The sequence below is a fragment of the Rhyacophila brunnea genome, unplaced genomic scaffold (genome assembly GCF_057557595.1).
Source record: "Rhyacophila brunnea isolate RB1 unplaced genomic scaffold, BYU_Rbru_1.0 scaffold_12, whole genome shotgun sequence".
NCBI classification, from domain to species: domain Eukaryota; kingdom Metazoa; phylum Arthropoda; class Insecta; order Trichoptera; family Rhyacophilidae; genus Rhyacophila; species Rhyacophila brunnea.
Window position 1 is genome coordinate 40085400 of NW_028232774.1, and position 26419 is coordinate 40111818.

A 26419-nucleotide genomic window follows, 5' to 3' on the forward strand; every position below is an offset into this window, starting at 1 on the left:
CAATACAATCGACCGAACCCTCGAATTATTTGCTAAACGATTACTGTTGAAAAAAACAATTAGTGCGTGTTTTCATTCAACATTTCGTATTTTTATGAATTGAATAATTTAGTGTCGCAAATGACAAATTTAGCTGCAATTTTTAAAATGTGACATAAATATAAAATATTTCACTTCAATATTGTGTTTTAGACTAATTCTGACAACTATATCAGTGCTAGTTCATGTAATATTGTACAAATTCCACAAATATTTGTGAAACATATTGTTGGCAGATTTTCATAACAGAGGTCAACTGTCACAATGGATATTGTCTTGAGCTCAGGTCTTAATATTGACCTTACTTATTGGTATTAATGGTGCTTGCCAATGTCATAAGCTATTGTGTATATTTGTTTTATTTAGTTTATGTTATGGCCACACATAGATATCTACCCAATGATGTAAGTATTCAACATTCTTATTTTGAAATCATCTACATTGGAATTTTAGCGTAAAAATGTTTCACTTAGAAAATGAGTATTCGAATTGAAGGGCCTGGGATAAAAAAGTGTTAACTGTCATTTGAGAAAAATAAATTTTAAACTTTTTTCAAATCTACAAAAAAAATAAATAATCTACTAATAATTAAAAGGAAACATCACTGAATCACATGTTGCGGAGTTTGAAGACATCTTATCAAGTTGCAAACTCAACGAATACTTAAAAACAAAGTGTTATGTTTCTTTTGAAAGAATACCTACCTATATTATGTTTCTGTTTCATTTTTCATTTATTATCAAGGGATCACATCGGAATATTGAAAATATATTATTTATTGTAGGTGTATTTTTTTATACCTACTTACTATACCGTAATTTTATCAAACTTAGGACTATTTTTTTTTAGATTCAGATCAGATTTTTAGATTACTAATACATAATTTTTTGCAATTTGCCTGGACTTACACGAAAAGTAGTCCTCCCCCTGTTGTGTCTAGCTCAAAGACAAAATGTTAACTCTTTATCACATTTTTCATGTATCTGATTGTAATTATAATAACGTAGTTAAGTACAAGAACATGACTAAAAAACTATTCGTGCATTCATAAATTAAAGCGTTTCAATGAGTCCCAGCACAAAATAATGATAGGAAACTCCGATTAGTTTGAATTTAGTAGATGAAAATGACTTACTTGAAAAAGTTACATATAGTTTTCTATCTTTATTTATGATTTATAGCTAGGCTTATCAGACTAGTGGTAGATGCCCAGTAATATTTTGTCTATATAAACTTTTCCCCTGATTCACATGACAAGAGATGATAATATATTGTAAGTGCAATGTTTTTGTGTTCCAGATGCCTATTCGGTTCGGAGCCGGTATTGTGTCGCGTGTGGTGGTGCCGTGCGTGCGTGCTGCGCTGCGCGTCGGCGGGGTGGCGCTGCCCTGCGTGCGACACCCTCGCTCCCCACGCCCCCGTTTACCAAACTAAACGCATGACGCCCGTAGAGCGCTCGCTGCTCCACGCAGGTGAGACACAAACTTCTTCTATCTGATGAGGCGGCTGATGAAACTGATCTCGACCTGATTCGCTGTACATCTATTTTGGTCTCATCTGTGCGTTTGACGTACGATGCCGTCTAGTTTGGGTAGTCGTCTGAATGTGGATGATATTATGAATCTAATTTATGTATTTCATTTGATTACCTACCACCAATTAATACCAATGTAATTACCTAACAGTGTCGTTGCTAATAAATATCGTTCGGCTTTCCAGACGGGTCCCGAGGCTGCCGTCCTGACGGCCTGACGGTCCCGCGATGCAACACGATAACGGTGATGAGCCGCAAAGAGAACAGCTGCCAGGAGGCTCCCCGGATGCCCGCCCTGGATGGAGACCCTACCCCCCGCCAATCCGACCGCAGGACGCCCACTGGAGTGACCCGCTCCCACTCTCACGGCTCTGTTACCCATGATCGCGCCCTAGCGCATGCTCGAGCTGCCCGGATGCGGAATGCAACCGAGGACGTCCGGGACGACCGCCGGCTCGTCAGGCCCGGCAGCCTGTCCGTTTCGGATCCCTCCTCAGCCCTGTACTACGACAACGGATTCAAAAGTCACCCCCGGGGCCGCCAACCTGCTGATCCCTACTCTCCTGGAGGCCAGCGCTGCCGAAAGAAGACTGAATCCGGTTCCGACTGGGAGTCTAACGGCTCCGGGGATCGAGTCTCTGTGAGGCGGACGGGCAAGAAGTGGACCTGTGCCAAGTGCACCCTGGATAATCCTGACGCCAGGGGTAGCTGCGAAGTGTGTCTTGCTCCACGCCATTCCACCCCTGCCCGTATTTTAAAAACGGGCGGCTGGTCTGTCACTACCCTTGGCAGGAGTGAGAGTGTGAGAAGAAAAAATGGCACATTGCCGGCTCCCTCCAATGGAGGTGTGGTCGTCACCGTTCCAGACTGGCCCGAGAGTGGACTTTCGGGATTGTCTCCCTACGAGGACACCGGTTTTGGAGATTATCCCCATGCCGATCGACCTGCTTACCAAAGATCTCTTTCCGAACAGTCGAACCCTACCGGATCAGGTCCGTTATCTTCAGGAAAAGTGGTCTCCAGTAGGAGAAGTTTGCACGAGTGTTTTGATCTATCGAACACTGATCCTCTGAAACTGACCTCTCGTGCTGACGGAAAACTCGACAGGCCCGGCAGCTACACAAACGTAAACCGACGCAGCGTGGCGGACGGCGATTCATCATCAAAATTAATCTATGACAGAACAGGCGATCCTAACGCTTCCGATAAAGATGAAGTATGGGATGAGTGCGAAGGAGTCATCTATGCTTTACCAAACAAAGGAAAATACAAAGATTTAAATTTGCAGTTGCAAGTGAACGACTCCAATTATAGTTACATTACAACCTCCGATGACATTAGATTGCTGAACGCAGACATGAGTAAAGATTCACCGATGGCGGGCTTTGAGAGCGATTACGCCAGGATCAACGGTGTCTTGCCTGTCAGTGAGAGGCTCTCAGACACGGCCAGCGTCTCGCAGGTGACGTCTGTCGCCGACAACAGCAATATGCGAACTTCGCACATCGGCGTGAGGAGAGACGCCGGAGGAATCGGTGATGGTATCGATGAATCGTTGCTTCTGAGGAGTGCTAAATCGGCGCCTCTCAGAGGGAACGATACGGACCACGAGCAAACTAACAAGTAAGAACATTCATATATTTATAGTATTATTTTGAATAACGATAATAACTTGGCCTGCATTACTAACTCAATCTTGGCTGCATTTGAGTATTATCATAATTAATGTAACCGAACCTGAAAAATTCTTAGCTCTCTCTCTCTCGTAAATGAAATGTAATATAATATTTTACTTTGTAATTGAGTATTGCATAAAAGTTACATCATGTAAGATTTATTCTGACTTTACAGAATAAATGAATTGGTCCATATCAAGTTACAAATTACATTGCATATACTAGTAGTCGCGTCGCGGCTAGTAGCCTGTCATTTAATTGGTATTTACATACAATGCATTCAATACTGCTAACGCAGTTAAAAGTCATTCAAATTTTTTTGGTGCAGATTTTTGGCTTTTATAAATTTTATAAATTGATTTTAAGGTTTCGTCTTGTACGTCATCGATGACATATTGTATCAATAACTTTCTTTTAAATTAATCAATCAATCAATTAATTAATAACACTGCTTGATATAGATATTTTTTTACTTATTATTTATTGAAATAACCACACTTTAAACCTATTGGAAATTAAATGGTAATTAATAAAATAATAAATTATTTAAGTGGTAATTTGTAGAAATAATACACATCAATAGTTGAGTAAAATTGTGCACTCTGTTGATAAGGTAGATGGGAGTAAGTTTGACGTGTTTTGTAAATAATTTGCAGTGTCGGCGGCCGCATGTGGTCATGCCCGTCATGCTCGTATGCATACAACCGCGCGTGGGCATCGCGCTGTGACGTGTGCGGGGCGCGGATGAGGGCGCCCAGCCTCACCCGCCCTGCGCTAACCACCCTCACTCATAGGGACACCAGGTTATAACACAATGCAGCATGTGATCTCTCCCCGCTTCCTCAGATTTTGTTTTATCATTTACTCCTTTTTTAGATTGCTGTAATGTTACGTGCCGTAATAATGCATATACATACTATTCATTTTTGCTTCCTATAATGATTTAATTATGATTTTATTGATTTAACAAAATGCCACTCTTTTTGTATACATATTTCGTTATGATATTACTGCTACCCAATTCAGTACCCTAAGTATTCTTCCAGAACTTTTCAATGCCGATTTTAATATGGCAGTGACATTGATATCGTACGCATATACGAAGAGCTACACAGTTTTAGTAAATGTTATTCTGGTGCCGAGTATCGACATGATGCAGCCATCAACATCTGCATCCTGTATCACGTTTTCCAGGGCATTATTAAAAAGCAGCCAAGCCAGGGAGTCACCTTGCCTACTTGGCTACGTGTTAAAACTGTGAACTAACATGCTCCCATTTTTAACCGCACTTCCATTATAAACTAACAATCTCCTCCCATTTAGTCGACAACAGCGCCTTCCGGCTTATGCCTAAATTTTTCTTGTTGGACAGTAATTATCTTTATGAAGATATTATGTTATGCCATACTACCAAGTGCTCGATTTCATTACATCTCAATTGAAAACATTCCCACATTATTTGATGTGTGTTTAACCATAACCCTGTGGAAGATTTTGTCTTGGAGTGGAAATGGTTTTTCATATTATTTATGTATTAATTTGCGATCATATTTATTCTCGCCAGTGTTATGTTATTTGGTCAGTTATTAATGGTTTCCCACATTAATTTTATTATTTAATTTAAAATTTTTCATTGAAAAAAATATATATAACATATATTCTTTATAACATTACAACAGGCCAAGAGGCCCAATGATAGTAGTGTAGTGAAACAATAGTGTATTTTGTTAAAGAAGTGAAACAATCACAAACACCCAGGCTATGAGAAAAATCACATAAATATCTTGTGACCTCACCGGAATCGAACCCAGAGCTTCCGGATGAAAGGCCGGATGCTCAGTACCTTTGTGGGATTAGTATTATCTTTGATTCTGATTGCTCATTGACTCTTGTCCTCCGGCTGTATCTACCTTTCTTGTGTGTCAAGAGAGATTCCATACGCGACAGGCTTGTTCACCCGCTAAAGAAGAAAATCCTTGGCCAGTGGTGCTCAGAATATGACATGTGGTATTGCAGTTGCCTGGCATATTTTTTAAATGTTATTCCTGGTGCAAACTTTCATTTTGTTTTTTGATGTTATAATTATTTGTAGTATGATTATTTATTCAGAAAAAGTAATTATGGCATAGCTGTGATTGTATTCATTTGTATGCTGTAAGTGTAATGACTTATTGTGCTAAAAGATATTGAGCTTCTATGTAGAGAAATTTCAAACATCAAAAACTGGTATTTGTAATTGATTGATATCGATTATGAGTTTAGTGTTAAATGTGTACGTTTTTGCATTTTAGATTGGAAACAGGTGTTGAAGGTTCGGATTGCACATTGCGAATTGGCGACTCGGCATCAGGCATGGCAGCGACGGCCAGTGGGGTAACAATCGGCGCCGTCGTTTCCGGTCAGAGCCCGCATCCTGGCAGGATGTTGGTTCCTATCGCCTCACTAGACCAGGATCTCTGCAATGATGAGATGATCTTTGCAGCGGGGACTGGTAATTGCATTTTCGTAACTTTGTTTTTGAAGAAAAGAAATAAACACTCGATAGCATGTTTTTAGTGTGGTTGATTTGGTAATTATAATATATAGAAAACGTATCATTTTAAGTATTGGTAACACTGAATACATTGTAAATAAAATTTAAATAGTGGCCTGTCGTGGACGCCTTTGGCTACTTATTACTATAACTCGCAGTAGCGAAGGGTGGAGGTGGGCTGTTAAGATCCGCCATAAATAGTGCACATTAAACTTTGTCAGTCATACATATTTGTTTTTATTGAGCTAAGACTACAATTTACAGATGATGTTGGTTAGCTCTTATAAATCAATTAAACCCTGCCTAAACCAAACCATAATAGTATTGTTAAATTTTGGGCGAGATGACAAAATTGTGCATACCTTTTCATTAATACTTATTTGTTTTCGTTGGATTAAGAATACATATTACACATATTATTGGTTCATTTTTTAAATTTCATTAAGCCCTGCCTATCCAAACTATAATAGATAAAAAATATTATTCTATCTATAAAATATCCAAAGTTATGTTTGATTTAATTGCATAATTTTAGATATTTTATAGATAAACTAGTATTTTTTGACTATTATCTATTATGGCTTGGTTTTCGCAGGGTTTCATTGATTTTTAAAAACTAACCAACACCATCTGTAAATTGTGGTCTTTTTTCAAAGAAAACAAATACGTATGTCTGACAAAGTTTAGTGTGCACTATTTATGGCGGATCTTAACAGCCTACCTCCACCCTTCGCCACTGATAAGTCGATACTATTATTCAGTTTATTTACTTTGGTTTTTTGGTGAAAAGACATGATAGTTAAATGAATTATTTTAGCCTAATATTTTTGTTTTTAGTAGCTTTACACATTTTAGATAATTCTTAATTTATTAAAAATCAAAAATTTATATTAGGCACTAATTCCATTTTTATTAAATATTAAACTGGACCGATCTCTTCCACGTCATAGGGTCATTGTCAACTAGTGAGTCAATATGTCTCTCTGAGGTGGACAAAACCGGTCCAGTTTAATATTTAAGGAAAGTGGAATCAGTTGTGTTTTATTTAAATTAATTATACAATACCTTTCCACCATGAATTGACGGTTATACACCATAAAAGAAAAAAAAATGCACCTCAAAATTCTCCGTCCAGTCGGCATTTGATGGCAATGTTGAAGGTGGCCAAATAAATATGTAGGGCTAGCCGGTGAAATGGGAAAACTGTGGCACCTGAAAAAGGTTAAATATTTGACCATTGGTGATTTTCGCCGATGCATAGTGACACGTATATTGGAAAAACTACTGGAGAAGGTGAGGATTACTCATCTCTTGGGAGGAATTCAAAAAGCAAAGTCATGGATACATGTATCATCACTCCAAAAAACATGGTGCAATAAGTACTTGGCAACAGCATGTACATATTGCGCGAAACACCACAAATTATGAGGATAAAAGTAGATGCCAAATAATAAAATTGTGTTGTTATTTGTACCATCACTCCAAAATTCATGGTGCAATAAGTACTTGGCAACAGCATGTACATATTGCGCGAAATACCACAAATTATGAGGATAAAAGTAGATGCCAAATAATAAAATTGTGTTGTTATTTGTACCATCACTCCAAAATTCATGGTGCAATAAGTACTTGGCAACAGCATGTACATATTGCGCGAAACACCACAAATTATGAGGATAAAAGTAGATGCCAAATAATAAAATTGTGTTGTTATTTGTACCATCACTCCAAAATTCATGGTGCAATAAGTACTTGGCAACAGCATGTACATATTGCGCGAAACACCACAAATTATGAGGATAAAAGTAGATGCCAAATAATAAAATTGTGTTGTTATTTGTACCATCACTCCAAAATTCATGGTGCAATAAGTACTTGGCAACAGCATGTACATATTGCGCGAAACACCACAAATTATGAGGATAAAAGTAGATGCCAAATAATAAAATTGTGTTGTTATTTGTACCATCACTCCAAAATTCATGGTGCAATAAGTACTTGGCAACAGCATGTACATATTGCGCGAAACACCACAAATTATGAGGATAAAAGTAGATGCCAAATAATAAAATTGTGTTGTTATTTGTACCATCACTCCAAAATTCATGGTGCAATAAGTACTTGGCAACAGCATGTACATATTGCGCGAAACACCACAAATTATGAGGATAAAAGTAGATGCCAAATAATAAAATTGTGTTGTTATTTGTACCATCACTCCAAAATTCATGGTGCAATAAGTACTTGGCAACAGCATGTACATATTGCGCGAAACACCACAAATTATGAGGATAAAAGTAGATGCCAAATAATAAAATTGTGTTGTTATTTGTACCATCACTCCAAAATTCATGGTGCAATAAGTACTTGGCAACAGCATGTACATATTGCGCGAAACACCACAAATTATGAGGATAAAAGTAGATGCCAAATAATAAAATTGTGTTGTTATTTGTACCATCACTCCAAAATTCATGGTGCAATAAGTACTTGGCAACAGCATGTACATATTGCGCGAAACACCACAAATTATGAGGATAAAAGTAGATGCCAAATAATAAAATTGTGTTGTTATTTGTACCATCACTCCAAAATTCATGGTGCAATAAGTACTTGGCAACAGCATGTACATATTGCGCGAAACACCACAAATTATGAGGATAAAAGTAGATGCCAAATAATAAAATTGTGTTGTTATTTGTACCATCACTCCAAAATTCATGGTGCAATAAGTACTTGGCAACAGCATGTACATATTGCGCGAAACACCACAAATTATGAGGATAAAAGTAGATGCCAAATAATAAAATTGTGTTGTTATTTGTACCATCACTCCAAAATTCATGGTGCAATAAGTACTTGGCAACAGCATGTACATATTGCGCGAAACACCACAAATTATGAGGATAAAAGAAGATGCCAAATAATAAAATTGTGTTGTTATTTGTACCATCACTCCAAAATTCATGGTGCAATAAGTACTTGGCAACAGCATGTACATATTGCGCGAAACACCACAAATTATGAGGATAAAAGTAGATGCCAAATAATAAAATTGTGTTGTTATTTGTACCATCACTCCAAAATTCATGGTGCAATAAGTACTTGGCAACAGCATGTACATATTGCGCGAAACACCACAAATTATGAGGATAAAAGTAGATGCCAAATAATAAAATTGTGTTGTTATTTGTACCATCACTCCAAAATTCATGGTGCAATAAGTACTTGGCAACAGCATGTACATATTGCGCGAAACACCACAAATTATGAGGATAAAAGTAGATGCCAAATAATAAAATTGTGTTGTTATTTGTACCATCACTCCAAAATTCATGGTGCAATAAGTACTTGGCAACAGCATATACATATTGCGCGAAACACCACAAATTATGAGGATAAAAGTAGATGCCAAATAATAAAATTGTGTTGTTATTTCATTCAACTTAGTAATCTTATTATCAGTTTCACCTTCAAAGATAAGGGCTCCATCTTCTCAGAAGAAGGTATTTTTCCGACATGTTTGTTTTGCAGTGATGTTTTGTATGTATGTAAAGAATCATTAATGATTTGCAGAAGGCTGGACATGTAAGAAGTGCACGCTGCTGAATTCGAGTGGGGTGGCGGTGTGCGTGGCGTGCGGCGGTTCGCGCCTGCGCTCCACACAAAACAGGCAAGATCCCACTCTGAGGAAGGGAGAGTTTTGGTAAATGCTGCTTTTCATTTGCATCTCTAATGCCAGCACCGCAATACGTAATCATAAATCAACACCACATTTACACACAAAAAAATGTATATATCGATATGAGATGATACGAGGCTGTTGAAAGTAAAGATTCATTTTTACTAATACATTATCCATGGAGTGAATAATAAGCGGGAAACAAAGAGTTTGATTATGAAACCTTATGAAATTTTATTATAAAAACCAAGGATATTTGAGGAGGTACCCATATTTGCAAATAACGTACAGAACCCACTGTCAGTTTAGACTACCATGAAGTTAGCTGCACAACACCAATATAAAACCTCATTGACTTCATACCGCTTCATACCAATGGACGGTTCCGATTGCCTTCAACTGAATTTCAAATGAAATGCTGAAAACTATGTTTCTACCTACTCATTAAATTAATTCAGAATTAGCGAAAAGCGTATCCTATTTAATTTACCGATGACAAGTGATGGGATTTCAGGAAGGTTATTAGTGTTTTCGATTTGGTAGACAGATCAAGATTAATATTTTGAAATTTGGCGAATTGGAATTGGAACATGGAGGCTTGTCCATAGTCGTCATATTTGTTTTCACTTTCCAATTTGTTTGCACATGTTCTGCTTAATATGTGAATAATTAAGATTCAATTTTTCATTACGTAACTATTTGCCAATAATTCATCTTTTACCCAAGCATTTCAGGATAGTCAGTGTCTCATTGTGACTCATCGCGGCATATCGTTAGTGATTGCGACAAGTTTGGGTAGTCGCAGGATAGGTTAGGATATGGCGACTTCATGTGAGGACCTGCGGGGTGGTGTCCCAGACGTTATGTCGCATATTTATTACACAGATTCAACAACTCCATTAATTGAGTACATATAAAGGCTTCATTACATTGGCAGAGGCCCAGTTCCAACCCGATCCAATGATCCACGCCGACCACTATTACACGCAAAGATTCAATCGCGTTGGTCCTTGTTTTTGATTGGTTTAAAATAAACATAGTGTTGCTTTTATTAAAAATATAGGTCGACCGAAAACTATTTCTTCGTTAGATTAGTGGCAACACTGAACAGTATTCCCGCGCAAATTAACGTCAAAGCTGAGCTGTCAAACCTAGTGGGCGGTGTTCGGATATCTCCGTACGTTCTCGGCAAACTTCACTTGGATCGGGACGACGGAAAATAGAATTTATCCCACTTTACTCACGATCGCTCCCGATCCTTGAAAACCATAGAGAATAGATTTTGACAGTCGTGGCAGACGATCGGGCCAGACGTAATCTGCCAATGTAATTTCAGCTTAACAATAATAATAATTATTTATGGAATTCTGTTTCTGTGAATCTAAAATTGTGTGAAAATTAAATTTCATTGGTTGAAACGCTTGTGGTTTTTGACAGATGTGGCTGATTACATAATAGTGTGAAGTTTGCTACAAATGATTTGCAGTGCGTAATGAATTGCAACTAATAGACCGGGAGTCCTTTCTTCAGCTTTGCTGTCATATATTTATGTTTCATCTAGTAGAAAAGGTTTTCTGCAATATCTTTGGCAATAGTCTTTTGTTAGATCACTTCAATTGCATTTGTGACTGCATCAGGCATGGCCGGCGGTCAAGCGACTTCTTATTCCTTTGCTATGGTAAAATCGAAAGACGCTCTATTCGGTTAGCGTGCGAGTGCCAGCCGCGTGTGTCTAGTCGCAAGCATATTTGAGTCCTTAGTGTAGGTATTAAAAATTTAAATAAACAAAACGGAAACAATATAACATAATATTATAAAGACACTCTGTTTTCATTATGTCATGTTTTGACATATATTATGTCATGTCGGGATCAAAACATAATAATACCGAATAAGTAAGATAAAAAAAAACACAACATAATCAACTAAACATAATTAACATTTTACAATCAGCATATCAATCTAATCTGCCTACCATATAAATAATGTCACTCAATCTACTGTAGATAATCAAACATTTTCAACCATATAAATTTATTGTTTATGTATATCAGTGATTCTTAAACTTCAAATATGTATGCTAGTAGTCTTCTTTAATTTTCCCTTAACCCGGCGCCCGCTTCTGTCACGTGAGTAGTACGCGAAATTTCGCAAAACTACGGGGCTACAGCGCTTCTGTCGCCAATGTTGTACGCAAAAATGCGCCGGTCGATTATGTAGAATATACATGACGCATGATTTTGAAATCTCTACCATAATTTGCCTTATTTCATTACCAACGGTGACATATATGTAACATTGTCAAATAAATTGTGTTACAATACTAAAACTAAGATGTTTGACATGCCTTCGACAGGCCGTCAATCTACGCTCATTTAATTTTGGTTTGAAACATCGTGCCACTTTACTGCGTTTGCGCAGTATGCGTAATATCACTGTTGTGAGAGGACTGTGCAAGGAATCGCTCTTGTCATTTTTCCGTACAAAATATTACGTATTTTACGCGATCTATTGTATTGTGTGAATTTTATTATAATATTTTGTCTGTGTTATTGTTTATGTGTTTTTAACTATACCATTCATGTGTATTAAACTGTATTAAACTTTTTGACTATATTTTTTTGGACTATTTTACCTTTGTTATCGTGTGAGTGTTTGGTTGAGAACTTTTTTCAAACTTCAATATGGCTGGTTTAAGTGAGGAATTGGACTCCGATTACGAAATGTCTGAAGAAGAATTGGAACCATCTGACCTCAGTGATGTAGATATATCAGAAGAGCCAATTGAACACTTGAGAACATGGACATCCGGACCCCATGTTCCGATCGTATATGAGTTTGATGATTTTCAATCCGGCATAGCAAACAGCGATTTGACTGAGACTTCGCCTGAGTGTCTTTTTTTTGAACATTTTTTAAACCGTGATATAATGTTGAAGGTAGTCCAACAAACAAACATTTTTTTCCACTACCAGTATAACACTCAAGAACTTGGACCAAAATCACGTTCTCATAATTGGATCGATACAACTGTATCAGAATTATATGCATTTTTTGCGGTGTCAATGCTCATGACACGAAACAAACATTTGTCACTAGAAGAACACTGGAGTACGGATTGTTTTTTAAGTGCACCCATTTTCGGTCAGACGATGCCTAGAGACCGATATGAGTTATTGCTCCAAATGCTCCATTTTTCCGATCCAACAAGTGTTACCTCAGATAGACTAAATAAAATTAGGTTACTTTTAGAGCATACACGCAAAATTTTCAAAGACACGATGATTCCGCATCAAAATCTCTGTATCAATGAGAGCATTATTGTTTTTAAAGGGAGACTTATTTTTAAACAATTCATTCCATCGAAGCGTCATCGTTTCGGTATCAAAATGTTCGTGCTGTGTGACGTTATGACGGGTTATATTTTAGATTTTATTATTTATTGTGGTGACGGGACAGACATAGTGGATAGCCAAAACTTTGGAATTTCCGGAGCTGTTGTGACAACGCTGCTGACCGAGTATCTGGGCAAAGGGCATTCGTTGTGGTGCGATAACTGGTACACCGGTCCACAGTTATTCAAACACCTCCATGAAAATAAAACCAATGCTTGTGGGACTGTACGTAAGAATCGCAAAGAAATGCCATGCTTCAAAAAGCTGAAAAAGGGGGAGACAGAGGTAAAGTCAAACAGCCCATTGTTGGCTCTCAAATGGTGTGACAGAAGAGATGTCCACATGCTTACAACCATGCACGATGACTCCTTCGGTCCAACCGGTAAAACTAATTTTAGAACCGGAGAACCCATTATGAAGCCAAAGTGCATCTTAGATTATAATAAAAATATGGGGACTGTCGACAAGGCCGACATGATGCTCAGCAGCTTGTCGTGCATGAGGAAATCTGTGAAATGGTACAAAAAAGTAGCATTTCACATGATTGACCTCTATTTATTAAATGCGTTCTATATGTATAAATCTGTTACTGGTAGTAAAAAAACTTTAGGAGAATTTCAGTTAGTCGTGATAAAACAATTAGTTGCTAAATACGCTGTGAAAATCACGAAAACTCCACAACCCAGACCATCGACTAGTGAAAATCCATTGAGGTTGTTGCCTAGAACTTTAACAGATCATTTGCCGCAACACATTCCGCCCACGGCAAATAATAAAAAGCCCAGAAGACGCTGTCATGTGTGCGGAAATTCAAAAATTAATAAAAAAAAAACATCTCTATCTAGATATATGTGTTGTATTTGCAATGTGGCTTTATGTCTCAGTCCGTGTTATAAAATCTACCACTCTTCAAAACAATTTTAAATGTGTAAAGTAAAAATAAATATGTAACTCAGTAATAATATTTAATAGCTGTTTAAGTGTCTGCCTAAAAGTTTGTTTAGTCTAAAATTATTGTGCTATTTTTACGACCCTACTCAGGGAAAAAACATTATGTGTGATTTTATTACCATTTGTGAAGTGTTTCTATACTCGCGTCAAGCACGAGCGTGACGAGTAACAAAATGCAAGCCTTGCAGTGCTCCATATACATAAAACAAAATGGCGGAAATCTTATAAATGGTGAGTCTTTGTATAGAATTAATTTCTTGACATTATGACTTTTTTGACATTATGACTGATTTATTACGGTTTTTTAATGTTGTAAAATAATCTGAACATGTCTAGGCGCCTAAAGAGCCATAAAACTCATTTTTTATTGCCATTTTTATTATGAAACACAGAAGTTAAATTAAACAAAAACCGTCACCGCGGAGAGTGAATTCGTCATACTACAATAGGCCGCGAGTGCCAGGTTAAGGTGACGCATCAGTGAAATGCCAAATAATTTTCAACTGTACGCGCGACGAAATTTTGGACTCGCTGCCATTCACTGAGAGAATGTTGACCCAGGAACACGTCACTTTGCTGCGTGATGGCGACGGGTCAATTAATTCTAAAATCGTGTAAAGATGACTAAAAACGTTACCCATTTACTTTAAAAAGAAAATATGTCAATGAATATATTATTATTGTTACTAATAGAACAATAAACAGAACATCAAATGGACGTATGTTGGATTTATATGACAATTAATATTTCGTTTGACAGGCGTCATTTTCACCCGCCACCCGCAATCCGCGCATCGCCTAGCGACGATCTTTTTAGACCGTGCCTCAACTAATGCATGGCCTTAAGAGTTGAGAGCATGGTTTTCTGAGTTGTTTTTAAACCTAGAATATGTTTATTAGCAGGTCCTGCAATACGGTTGTTTACATCTATTTTAAATGAAATATTTTTTCTAGTGTTTGCTCATAGAAAACACAATTTTCAATTTGCAATTACTATCCGACGACAAGAAATCAACGCTAACAGGAAGTCGCTGTAGTCGCACATAGTAGACTTCTCAGTGACGTACCTGGTGGCAACGCGTCCTAGATGCGTATTTAAATAATGTATCGGCTATCATTTTAGATGCAACTCTTTTTCTTTGCAATAAACCAAAAGTTTACTAATAATAATTCTTACATCACTCCTGATAGTTTTAGAAATATTTTTATTATAAAAAGCTTAAAATTACGTACATTGATAAATCCGTATACCACAGGAGTGTAAAGTAAATTTGGGGGCGTTACTCATTTGAAAACGGAAGTGCGATTAGCTATACTGGAGGGGATTGTTAGTTCACAGTTTTAACAGGTAGACACAAAGTTCTTGTTTGACAATAGCGCCGGGTTTTCGGTGCTTTTATGACAACCGATTTTATAAATTTATTTATTCTAATTCTCTGTCACAGTTACAAATAGAATTATATTAAACTAGTACATATTGATTGAAATAAGTACGTAACAGCACAATCAACACTGATACAATGATAAAAATATCTACAACTACCTACTGATTGATACTGATTTAATAATTAATAATTATATGCATTTATATCTGTGAGCCTATTCTATACACAAGGTGGCTATCAACGGTAGTTTATCATATTTATGTATTGAGGTGGTTACTTGTTACAATAAGTTAACCGTCTAAACTGTCAAAACTGTCTATCTCGCTCTAAAAGTTAACACAGGCAAGAGAGGGGTTGTTAAAACATAGCACTTTTTGACATTTTAGACGGTTAACTTAACACTTGTAACAATTAACTGCCTCAATACATAAATATGATAAATTTTTGGTTGATAAAAGCATTGTGTATAGAATAGCTTCGCTGGATTCATAATATTATAGTAAATTAGAATTGTTTTCTTTTTTGTAAAACTCAATCCCAATTTGATTGATGACTTGTGATTAATTTACAAGCTCACTTACATCATTCCTCATTTATATACAGAGATTGAATATTGCCATTATTGTACGACAACATCTTCTTGGCTACGCTTCTAGGCGCTGCTGTCTACTAAATGGGAGGAGCTTGTTAGTTTATAATGGAATTCCAGGTAAAAATGGGCGGAGCATGTTAGTTCATAGTCTTAACACGTAGCCAAAAAGATGTTGTCGTACAATAGTTAAAAACATTTTTTTTTTCAAAACTTTATTTCGGATTTAAAATGAAAATTTAATCATATAATAGTGATAGAAAACACAGTAAATGCCGAAAATCTGATACAGTTTTCACCGGTTTTATTGGATTTTAGTTTTATAGTATATTATGAAAATAAATTGGTGATGTTAGTGAGTGTTTGAATTAACAAATTTTTAATATACATATTAAGCAGAAAACCCATTATGAACAAACCGCACTGTACAGTACGGCATCAGCCATGTTCCTTTGCATGTATTACGTGGAACATAATTCATGTAGAGCGCTTGGCTTGGCTCAATCAGGCCGGTGGAGGAACGAATGATGGACTGAATGCTTTGCTGAGAGTAAAATCCATTTGGACAAGATTATTTTGTTCATATTTTAACTGGTTAAAGGTGATAAACGTAACCAAATTCATTTCTTGTAGCAAAATCTATATTTGTTCCTGCTCTTCCTTCTCAATACAATTTGTACACACTATAACTATTTCCTTTTCAGATGAATTCGCCATTGCAACTGATACTGGCGATTATTGCAAAGATGCCTGCCATAATTAATAGGACTCCTGCTTTAGTATTACATAATAATTTATGTAGTGTTTCTAATCGGTGTGCAATTGAATATTAAATGAGTGAAATCAAATTTTCCCTTAATATCTAGCTAAGTGCCTAATGACATGTTGTACAACAATATAGAAATAGTTGCCTAATTAGAAGCATCGATACTAATGTTTTATAGTACCAGAACCTTTTGATAAGTGAGTTATATTTCACAGGGATCATGCATGCCGTTTTGTAGAAGGGTGGGTTTAACGCGTGCGTAATATTTTAGGTCATGCAGTTCGTGCACGCTGCGTAATCCGCTTTCGGCGAACTTTTGCCTCGCGTGCAAGACCCCGCCTGTTCCTAGGCATGCGCCTAACTCTCTCCTGCCAGCCTTAAGTATCACCAATGAAGACACCGGTAAGAATTGAATACCTCATTGTACTTCATTATTTTTCATTGTTCAGTCTTAATATAATATATAATATGTGCTTACCAAGCCAAATTTAAAAAAATATGTTTTCTTGCCGCATTCTGCTCTATGTATTAAAATTTCAGATTGACTTATTTATTTTCGACCCATGTCCAATCCTTATAAGATCATATGGGCCTCCACAGGGTGGAGGTTTATATTAACAGATTTTGTTTTTACAAGAAATAGATGTCAGCCACTTGCTCAACCTATTAAGTCCATACTCATACACAAATTGATAAACAATATGTGTACTTGCCAGACCCAGGATTCGAACCTGGGACCCACGACGCTATAGGCCGACGCTTAATCCGCGCGGCTATCGAGGGTGAATTGACTTATAATTTTCTTTATATTGGCTTTAATCATTCATAATATGTACCTACTATTTGCCATAAACAAACAGCATAATTTGCTCGAAATAATGTTATGGAGGAATTGCAATTTGAAGACATGCCTTCTAAAATTAGGCATAATACTAATTTCTTTGTACTTTACATGCATGTTCTATAATATATCGAATGACCTTAAATTTTTTTCTAGCATACCAACGTATTTATATTATATAGACACATAATCCGTTGTTAACTCTAAATCAGTGGCGCACCCAGGGGTGGGCAAGGGGCCCTGGCACCCCCCAAAAATGAGAATTATCAGACTGATTTTAAACACTGAAATTGAAAGCCAATAAACTATACTTTTCTGCTTAGACAAATAAAAACACGGCAAAAAAATGATTTGTAATAACCCTTTTTAGAAAAATTTCTTAGATTTTAATTTCTAACACAAAAATTTCGAAACAATAATGTCAAGTTTTTTTAGAAACCCAATCCCTAATGGAACTGTCAAAAAATTCTCGGTGCCACCCGATTTCCGGAGTGGTGTAGGTCATGGCTGGGGAGGGCTGACAGGGCTCTATCCTGGGGGCCTGGGCTGTGGGGGGCCCGGCGTGTCGGGTTGACCAGATGAATGAGATAAACACACATCATAAATTAACTTTAATAGTAAAAAAAGTCGCCTGCGGCGCTATTATACTTCATGGCTATGAACATTTTCAATTACTTATATAATTGTACAATATATTATTTTATTATTATGTGTTGATACTCGACAGCTCCATTATTAAAGTAGATGTATTAAAAATCGCCAATAATTCACTGTATAAGTACTCTTAATTTGAACTAAAACATAATTTGAAAAACGTTAATGTAGTGTTTCACACTGACTTTAATCTTAGCGGTAGGTAGGGGGCCCCCCAAATATCCTAGCCCGAGGGCCCGTTTCAGGATGTGGGGACCATGGTGTAGGTACACCGTGTGCAATAGACAAAAGACCGATAAACGAGAAATTAGGCTGTGAAGAAGAAAAGAGCCTATAGGACTAATTTAGATTCTCCTCCTTGGCCCCCCCCAATATTAAATCCTGGGTGCGCCACTGCTCTAAATACCTAATTTATCAATTTACCAACTTTTGGCAGCAGCCCCACGATATGAACTGTACAGCGGAAGAACTATAATAATACGAAGTTGGACCATAAAGTAACAAATTTTTTTGAATTTGAGCATTTAAAAAAATGGTTCATTTGTGTAACTGCACTTACTATGATGATATTATTATCATTATTAATAACACTATAGTCGTTTCCAACATTGTTTTCCATTATCTAATGTCCTTTGCCCTGGTTTACCAATTAAACACGCCAAGAATCCGGAAGTATTTTTTCACTGTAGTCGTTGTAATCCTGTGCCGTTGTCTCGTCGACAATGATGCATTGTCTCCTACAAAATAAGATCTTTGAGTCTTTATTAACTTATTCACAATATCCAGGTCATCATAGACATTTTCACATATTGGACTAAGAATTTTCGAATACCTGTACCAACATTTCTAATAAACATAAAAATGAAGCAAAAAATACTTCTACAATAACTAATTTTCAAAGAAACTCTGAAATGAAGGGTAAGCGGAAAGAAAGATCATTGTCACATTAACTCAGTTATGAGATAAAATGAAAAAACTTAATAACTTTCTTGTTATATTATTTATTAAACTTAAATTAAAAGTTATCTTACACTTAAATTTAATATTAATTACAATTACAATTCAATTATAAATATATAGTTTTATGAAGAAAAACAAATACCTAAATATAAATGAGGCGCCGAGCGCCAAAGGAGCTCAAGCACCATTTAACAAAAGTGCTACAAAATGGCCGACAAGTTTTCAGTGAATTTATTTTTTTAATTTTAAACTTGAATGTTAAAATGGACAATTATTTTCTAAGCAAAGCAAATTTAAAAAAATCAAAGTTTTATTTGCAATAATATTTAATGAAAAATATCTATTGGATTCCAAAAAAAATGGTGTTTGAGCCTTTTTGGCATATAGAAAAATGAAAAAAGGTGGCACTTGATACTTTTTTTTGTTGCATAAGGTTCTGTGGCATTAAAATTTTCAAACTCAAATAATGGCATTAATTTAAAAAATAAATCATTTAAAAAAATGTTATAATGTAAGGGTTTGGATAGCAATAAAAAAACATTTTGATATAAAAAAAATTTTTTTTTGCCAAATAAACACTGAAAAAAATGGTCAAATTTGTTATGATTGTTACATGAGTTTGTTTGGCATAAAATTTGCCTTATAATATTAAATACGTTTTTGCCATTACAGCAATGATTACAAAGCCTTTGGATTGTTTTTTTTTGTAATAACCGTCTATATACCCAATATTATTAATAATACTAAATCAAATCGTTACTCCAAACTGGCCAAAATAAGAAAATCATTATTCAAATTTAACACCATCATTTTTTCTCAAGGATTCGGGTGATTTTTAAATACTTTTTTAGTGTATATCAATTGTAATTGGATATAAAACAAGATGAAATTAGAAATAAGAGTTATTTTCCTTCATGGAAGTAAAATTTTAGTGGACAAAATTACTAAAATGACGTTAATAACCATATTTCAAAAGTAATCTAAAATATTTTAAACAACAACGTATGTGAAAGTAAAACGGATAAAACTTGTTAAAGTTACCGCGATTTTCCTCGTTTATAGGTTTAACACACATCGAAACAATTTTTCTAATTCTTCTTGACCTCATTTTTAGTTTTTTTCACTGTTGAGAACGTATATTCAATAAGACAAATCTGACAGCTGTTTTGGTCTCGCGCTCTCCATAGTATAATGGCGGATAAGCTTATGTGGCGTGCCGACATAACGACCAAAACAATTATGCCACAGAAAATAAATCTCTTTTGTAAAATATCTATAATTATTTGAGCGATAAGACTTTGTGGCATGATACATATCGATTTATAGAAAAAACCTACATTCAAATGTCAAAAATCGTAAAGTTGGCGCTTGAGCTCCTTTGGCACTCGGCGCCTCAAATATTCTTTGTCAAATGTTTGTGATAATGATCTTTCTTTTGAATTTCAATGTTTTCTTTCTGATGTCAGTGTTTGGACAATGATTTTTATTATTTTTTTCCCAAGTATGTCATCTAATAGCTTACAAAATTCTTCACAAGATGGCATCATTAACTCATTTTGTGATTTTTGTGGACAATGATCTTTCTCTCCGCTTAGGTACCCTCAAAATGTGCATTACTTTTTTTTTCACATAAGAATGGTACTTATGTTAAACTGGAACTTGCTTGAGCAATTTTTATAGGGAAACCACACACGAATCCACCTTGAATAAGATTCAATATTAATAGAGCACAGTTATACGTCTGAGCTCCATATGACAGCGTCGGTCTTAGAAGGGCATATTATGATTTAAAAAATCATGAGACTTATATACATTGCACTACAAGAGAATCAGGTCAATCTGTAATATTGATTTCTACCCCCTTTGTATTAATTATTTTATATTAGCAAAAAAAATGATGTGGTGTTGTTTATATTTAAGCCCCCAGTCAGGTGGCTGAGACTCGAGTGAGTAGAATACCGGAAGGAAGAAGAAGTCCTTCGCCCGCTCCTCCTGTCCCCAGGAGATCCGCCGGAGCCGTTCCTAGATCTCATCAACCGAGTGAACATAGAAGGTTTGTGTTACATATTTACCTATTTTATTATATTTTTAACGATTTAATGTTTACAATAACATCAATCTAAAATTCAGTTCTTGTGAAAAAGAGTGTTACATATCTTGATAATGCTTGTTTTTGGTAAATCAGCTCAAATGAGCTTGAATGGATTATAAATATTATATACTTATATACTGCTACTTCCTGCAATTTTTTGTGATTTTTCATCTAAATGTAATGTAGTGAAAGATGGTTGTCAATATTGACAGAATTTGAGACTTCGACACATAAAGATCTACCATCGTAAGTTGGCAGCCGGTCGAATTTGAAACTAAAATTGTCTATCGAGGATAAATTTGTTACAAATGCCATTTAATTTTACAACATGTTTCTCGAATTATGGATTGCATAATATTTGTACAGAAATCTACTACCAATAAAAAATTATAAATAACCATTTTTTTGTTAGTTATGGTAATATTCTCAATGTCATACTAGCGCCCTCGCTGAAATGCCAATTTATGATGGTAGATCTATAGTAAAGTTGTGAAATACATACATTGCCTGGAATGCCATGGATGCATTCTAGTCCCGCTCATAAGGTTTTCACAACCTTTATATCAAATAAATAATTATACTGGAAATTTAAATTGATACTCTCGTGTTGATACTGTATGCCTTGGTACATAAATGAATTTTATATCGAACTGTCTGTATGTTGCAGCAGCCGCCATACGGCCAGCCCGAGCGTGTCTTCAATATCCTCTTCATCCAGCATCTTGGTCGAGCATTCGACGCAGCCCGAGTGGCACTGTGCGGCATGCACCTTCACAAACGCCCCCCTCGCGCTGCAGTGCGAGATGTGTCAGTCCACCAGGGCTCAGGCCGGCTTACTCGCTGGCAACTTGGCAAATGCCAGTATTACTGCTACCACTGATATGATACAGATCATTGATGGGAGTAAGTTAACCAATAGTTATATAAAAATAAATAAAATAAAAATGTAAATCACAACTGAGATGTATAAATCAGTAAGCATTGATATAAGTAAAGTGTCGGCCACAAGCAGACTCAAATTGTCGCCCGTTACTACCCGCAGCTTCAAATTTTATTACCTTCTGCATTTTATTATTTATGTATGGATATCTTAAATGGATACAAATAAACTATGTCATAATTCATTTAAATAGCCGGCGAAAATTAAAAAAATCTCCTCGGAATCTACTCTCAACAGCTGTATCATTCATATTCCTTCTTCATTTTGTCACCTTCTTATAATGTTCAAGCCTTAAACAAAGCATTAACTACCTACCTGCCTTGGACGCCTTTGGTAATAGTCCATACATCGCAACATCGCAACTAAACTGCCACAATCCAAAAAACATCAAACAGAGAAAATCAGCTTTGAAGTTTTTACCTTTCGCATTTTTGTACTGTGTTTTTGAAATATGTTTAGATATTGAATGAAGTTTTGACTTGAATTTGATGACTTGAGATATGAAATTTTTGGTACATATACTATGAACGATAGACAATGAAACGTAGTAATTAACTCAAAACACGTAAATTTGGACTTGTGGCGGTTTAGTTGCGAGAGTGCGACATAATCATAATTGAGGAGCAAACATTCAAAACGTGATTTGTCACACAGATGTTGAGCTGAGATAATCAAGAAAAACATTGTACTCAAAATGGTTTTTTTATTATAAAACTGTTTAAGGAAAGAATTTTAAACCTGGTATTTTGTATAATCCAAAAGTGGTTCATTTTTTGATTTGAAATTTGGACAAAACACGATTTGCATGAAACTTGTGGGCAAAACACTATTTGAATGAAAATCAAGGCATTATATTTTTTTATAGGATAAAAGGTTCTTTGAACACTGATTCTGGTTTCCTTTCATAGATTTAAATATGGACTATCAGAATTGACAATAAATGGCATTTTTCAAAATGTGTGACAAATCACTTTTTGAATGTTTGCTCCTCAATTAACTAATACTTTTCGACACTCATTACCGACTTTTCAATTCCTCAAATTTTATTTCTTCATCCATTGTTGCCACAAAATTTTCTTTCCTAACTATAATTCTCGCTAGGTAGGAGGTTTAATGTTACATTTGATGTTAATCGAGAATAATTTAAAAATACTCTAGTTTAAAAATAGGCCACGTAAAACTTAAATTACAAAAAATTCGCGAATTTCCGCAGCATCTCTGTATCCCTCTTTGTCATTGTTTGCTCATCTATTTTAGGGGCGGTACAGGGGCCGAGTGCCTGCTAGGTTTCCTTCATAAATATGTATTATGAAGAGCTATATAGATCTACCTTTGGTTTTCTTTAACAACCATTTTTCATAAAAAAATATGTTAAGATAACCTTCACTATTGTGTCCCGTTAAGTATATGTATATTAACATTTATTTTTCAATTTTTAGCTTTCGGTGATCCTGGCCGCCAAGAGAGCACACAAATGGAGACTCTGAGGTTAAAAGAAGAAACTTTGGCTTGGGCACAGTGGCAAGAAATCCTAACTCAATGCATGCAGGTATGTAAGACTGCTTGATTCCTATCCGACTGTTTTTTAAAAGGTGGTGATTTGCGACAGTTATTTTTTAACAAATTGTGCATGCATCTAAAGCCATGTGCATGGAGATAAAAAGTTGATGCATTATAGTTTAATTATCATAATTTATGTTACCATGAATTATTTTAACGGATTGGATTGTTCGTTTATTACTATTTTGTGGGATTTATTGGGTGAGCTAAGTTCCCTTTTTATTATGTTGTCAACTTGTGTGTGTGATGCCTTCATAATCATAATAAAAAAGTAATAAAATATTACAATTCATTATGTACTTTGATATCTTATATAACAGAGGTAGGGCAGAGCGGGGTCACTTGATCATGATTTTGCTCAAAGCGGTATAGCTCCTAATTAATGAAGAAATAAGAAATGATATCTTTTAAAACAGTTAAGTTGTTTATTTGGTCATGTAACTCCATCAAAAAACTGTAACAAAGACGATGTTTACAAGACTAAATTTACATTAATGTCACAAATGCCAGATGGCTCAGTTGACCCCACTAGGTGGGGTCAACTGAGCCACCCAATGGGGTTAGTTGAGCCAGTGGGCGTAGAAAGGTTTTTTTTATCAGAGCAATATAAAATACAAACAAAATCTTTCTTAAATCTTTATCCAGGTTATTAGAAAACAATAGGAACATATAGTTATACTTGTCTGTACTTTTTTCTTCTTTTGGAGATTTTTAGTTTTCTTAACAGGTCGTGTCTCTTCATCAGATTCAGAGGACTCTTCAAAATAGCTTTCTTCACTGTCAGTTTCTTCGACTTTACTATCTTCTCGCTACCCTCACCTTTCCGATTACTCTGTTCTGCAGCAAGCTGGTCCTTCTCAGGTGTATCTGTTACTCTCAGGTGTACGTTTGTTATGGCTCAAATGACCCCTTCCCCAAATTATTACTAATTGGATTGAGCCACCCAAAGACTATTGAAAATAGATTATTTTTGATACTGTTATCGCATAAACACACTATTTTTAAATCAACATACATTTGCTTGATTGCCGTAACACTACAGACATGTGCTTGAGAGCCTTGAGACCAAAAAGTATGAGGAACTGCTTTCTTTACTTTTGGCGTGAAAATAGTAACATCGCACGTTCACAGTCACATCGAACACCGGACGGTGACAGATGCATTTGCGGATTGGCTGCCTACCCCTCCCGCTTTGTTCGGAATCTACCGCTTGCATCTATAATGCAGCGTAAGAGTGATACTAAGGGTGGCGCAAGTGACCCCGTGGCTCAAATGACCCCGCTCTGCCCTATATTATAAATAAAATAGTACTTGTCAGTTGTTGAAAAAGTGAATGTAAAATAAAATGAATAATCAAAATTTATCATAAAAAAGGACAAATTGATTACTCAATACAAAAAGTTCATCTTCTGTATTGCTCAAGTGTCTGAACAGAGGTATTGAACCTGTCATTGGGCAAACTATTAGAAAAAGAATGAATCCTCGGAATCAAAAAATGTTTGGAGAAGTATGATTTGTAAAAATCAACGTGAAATACGTCACAATTTTTAAGTGTAGACATAAAATTGAATCATACCCACAAGCTCAAATTGTGATACAGAAAAACTTTTTGGAATATAACCAAAAGGTCAGTGGTTTGGTGTCTTTATGCATGGACAAATCAAATGTCTTAAACAAATTAATTTTTAAGACATAAGATGGCAGTCCTTGTACTCTAATGCGCAAGGCACTGATTTCTCATACCAGGGTGTCCGGGCTCTGTTTTAAGTCAGGACTCAATGCATTTATGGAATTTCGTTAAGCCTGGAGGATGTGTTTTACTACTATAACTGGTGCCCCAGTTGTAGTGATAAAAAATGTAAGAAATGGCCACTAGAATATAATCAGCAGAACAGCTAGCAACCACTAGTGTATCCTTCAATAACTGAGAGTAATAAAAATCATTTTTTATAACAATTGTAGAGGGGGAGTCAGTTTGTAGACGAAAGTTTTGTGGCGGGGCCACGGTCGCTCTACTACTCTGGAGGCGGCGGAGGGGCAGAACAGCCTGCAGCTCGCTGGCTTCGACCACAGAAGATCCACGTGGACGCCGACCAGGGTCACCTACCTTGGGCTGTTTTTAGGCATCCTAGACCAAGTGATATCTCACAAGGTTTGTTATCATAATATTACCTGTCATTCATGAAAGAAGTCAGGTTTCCTATTTCATCGAGCGCGATGCGTGCCACTCAACGCTCCGTCGAACGCGCCGACGCTGGACGGGGCATAAATGTTTTAAACACTGATTCGCCAACAGCTGGCGGGAATATGTATGAATTTCAAAATATTTTGAGTAAACAAAAATAAATGTCAATTTATACGAATAATAATTGCTCGTGCAGACCAAAATTCATTTCGAATTACTAAATAACGAATATTTCGATTTATAACAAATTTTTTATATGATAAAACAATTTTAGGGGGTAAAAATTGGGAAAATATTCATTTTAGAGCGAATTTCGATTTAACGGCGTTCGAATTACCGAGCTTCTACTGTATTTAGAATATGTAGATGAATAATTACGAAAATTGCATATGACTCTTCTTGGGCGTTCTCTCATGGCTGACGATTGTCACCACTTTGAAATTCTGTCATTTTTTGTCATGACATGGGTACATAGACTGCGGCTTCTATATCGAGACAAACATGTCACTGCGGTCGTTTCTGGAACTAAAACCGTTGCAATACCGCCAGCATGCAAACAGCGCCATGACGTAGATGTCAATATATGGAAGGCGCACAGTGATACTGAAATATCAAGCTAGCTGCCGAAGACAGTAGC

General features: G+C 36.0%; 1 protein-coding gene across 1 annotated transcript in view; it reads left to right on the forward strand.

Annotated features, from left to right (window-relative positions):
• Positions 1-26419, forward strand: part of LOC147078179 (calpain-D-like) — a 44044-nt gene that overhangs the window by 507 nt on the left and 17118 nt on the right. Inside the window, exons 2-10 of the mRNA XM_085961300.1 lie at positions 1339-1511; positions 1759-3196; positions 5541-5740; positions 9362-9488; positions 16822-16952; positions 20926-21058; positions 21789-22000; positions 23477-23586; positions 25560-25749. Of these exons, the coding sequence (XP_085817426.1) occupies positions 1339-1511; positions 1759-3196; positions 5541-5740; positions 9362-9488; positions 16822-16952; positions 20926-21058; positions 21789-22000; positions 23477-23586; positions 25560-25749 (2714 nt within the window). The remainder of the gene's footprint in view (positions 1-1338; positions 1512-1758; positions 3197-5540; positions 5741-9361; positions 9489-16821; positions 16953-20925; positions 21059-21788; positions 22001-23476; positions 23587-25559; positions 25750-26419) is intronic.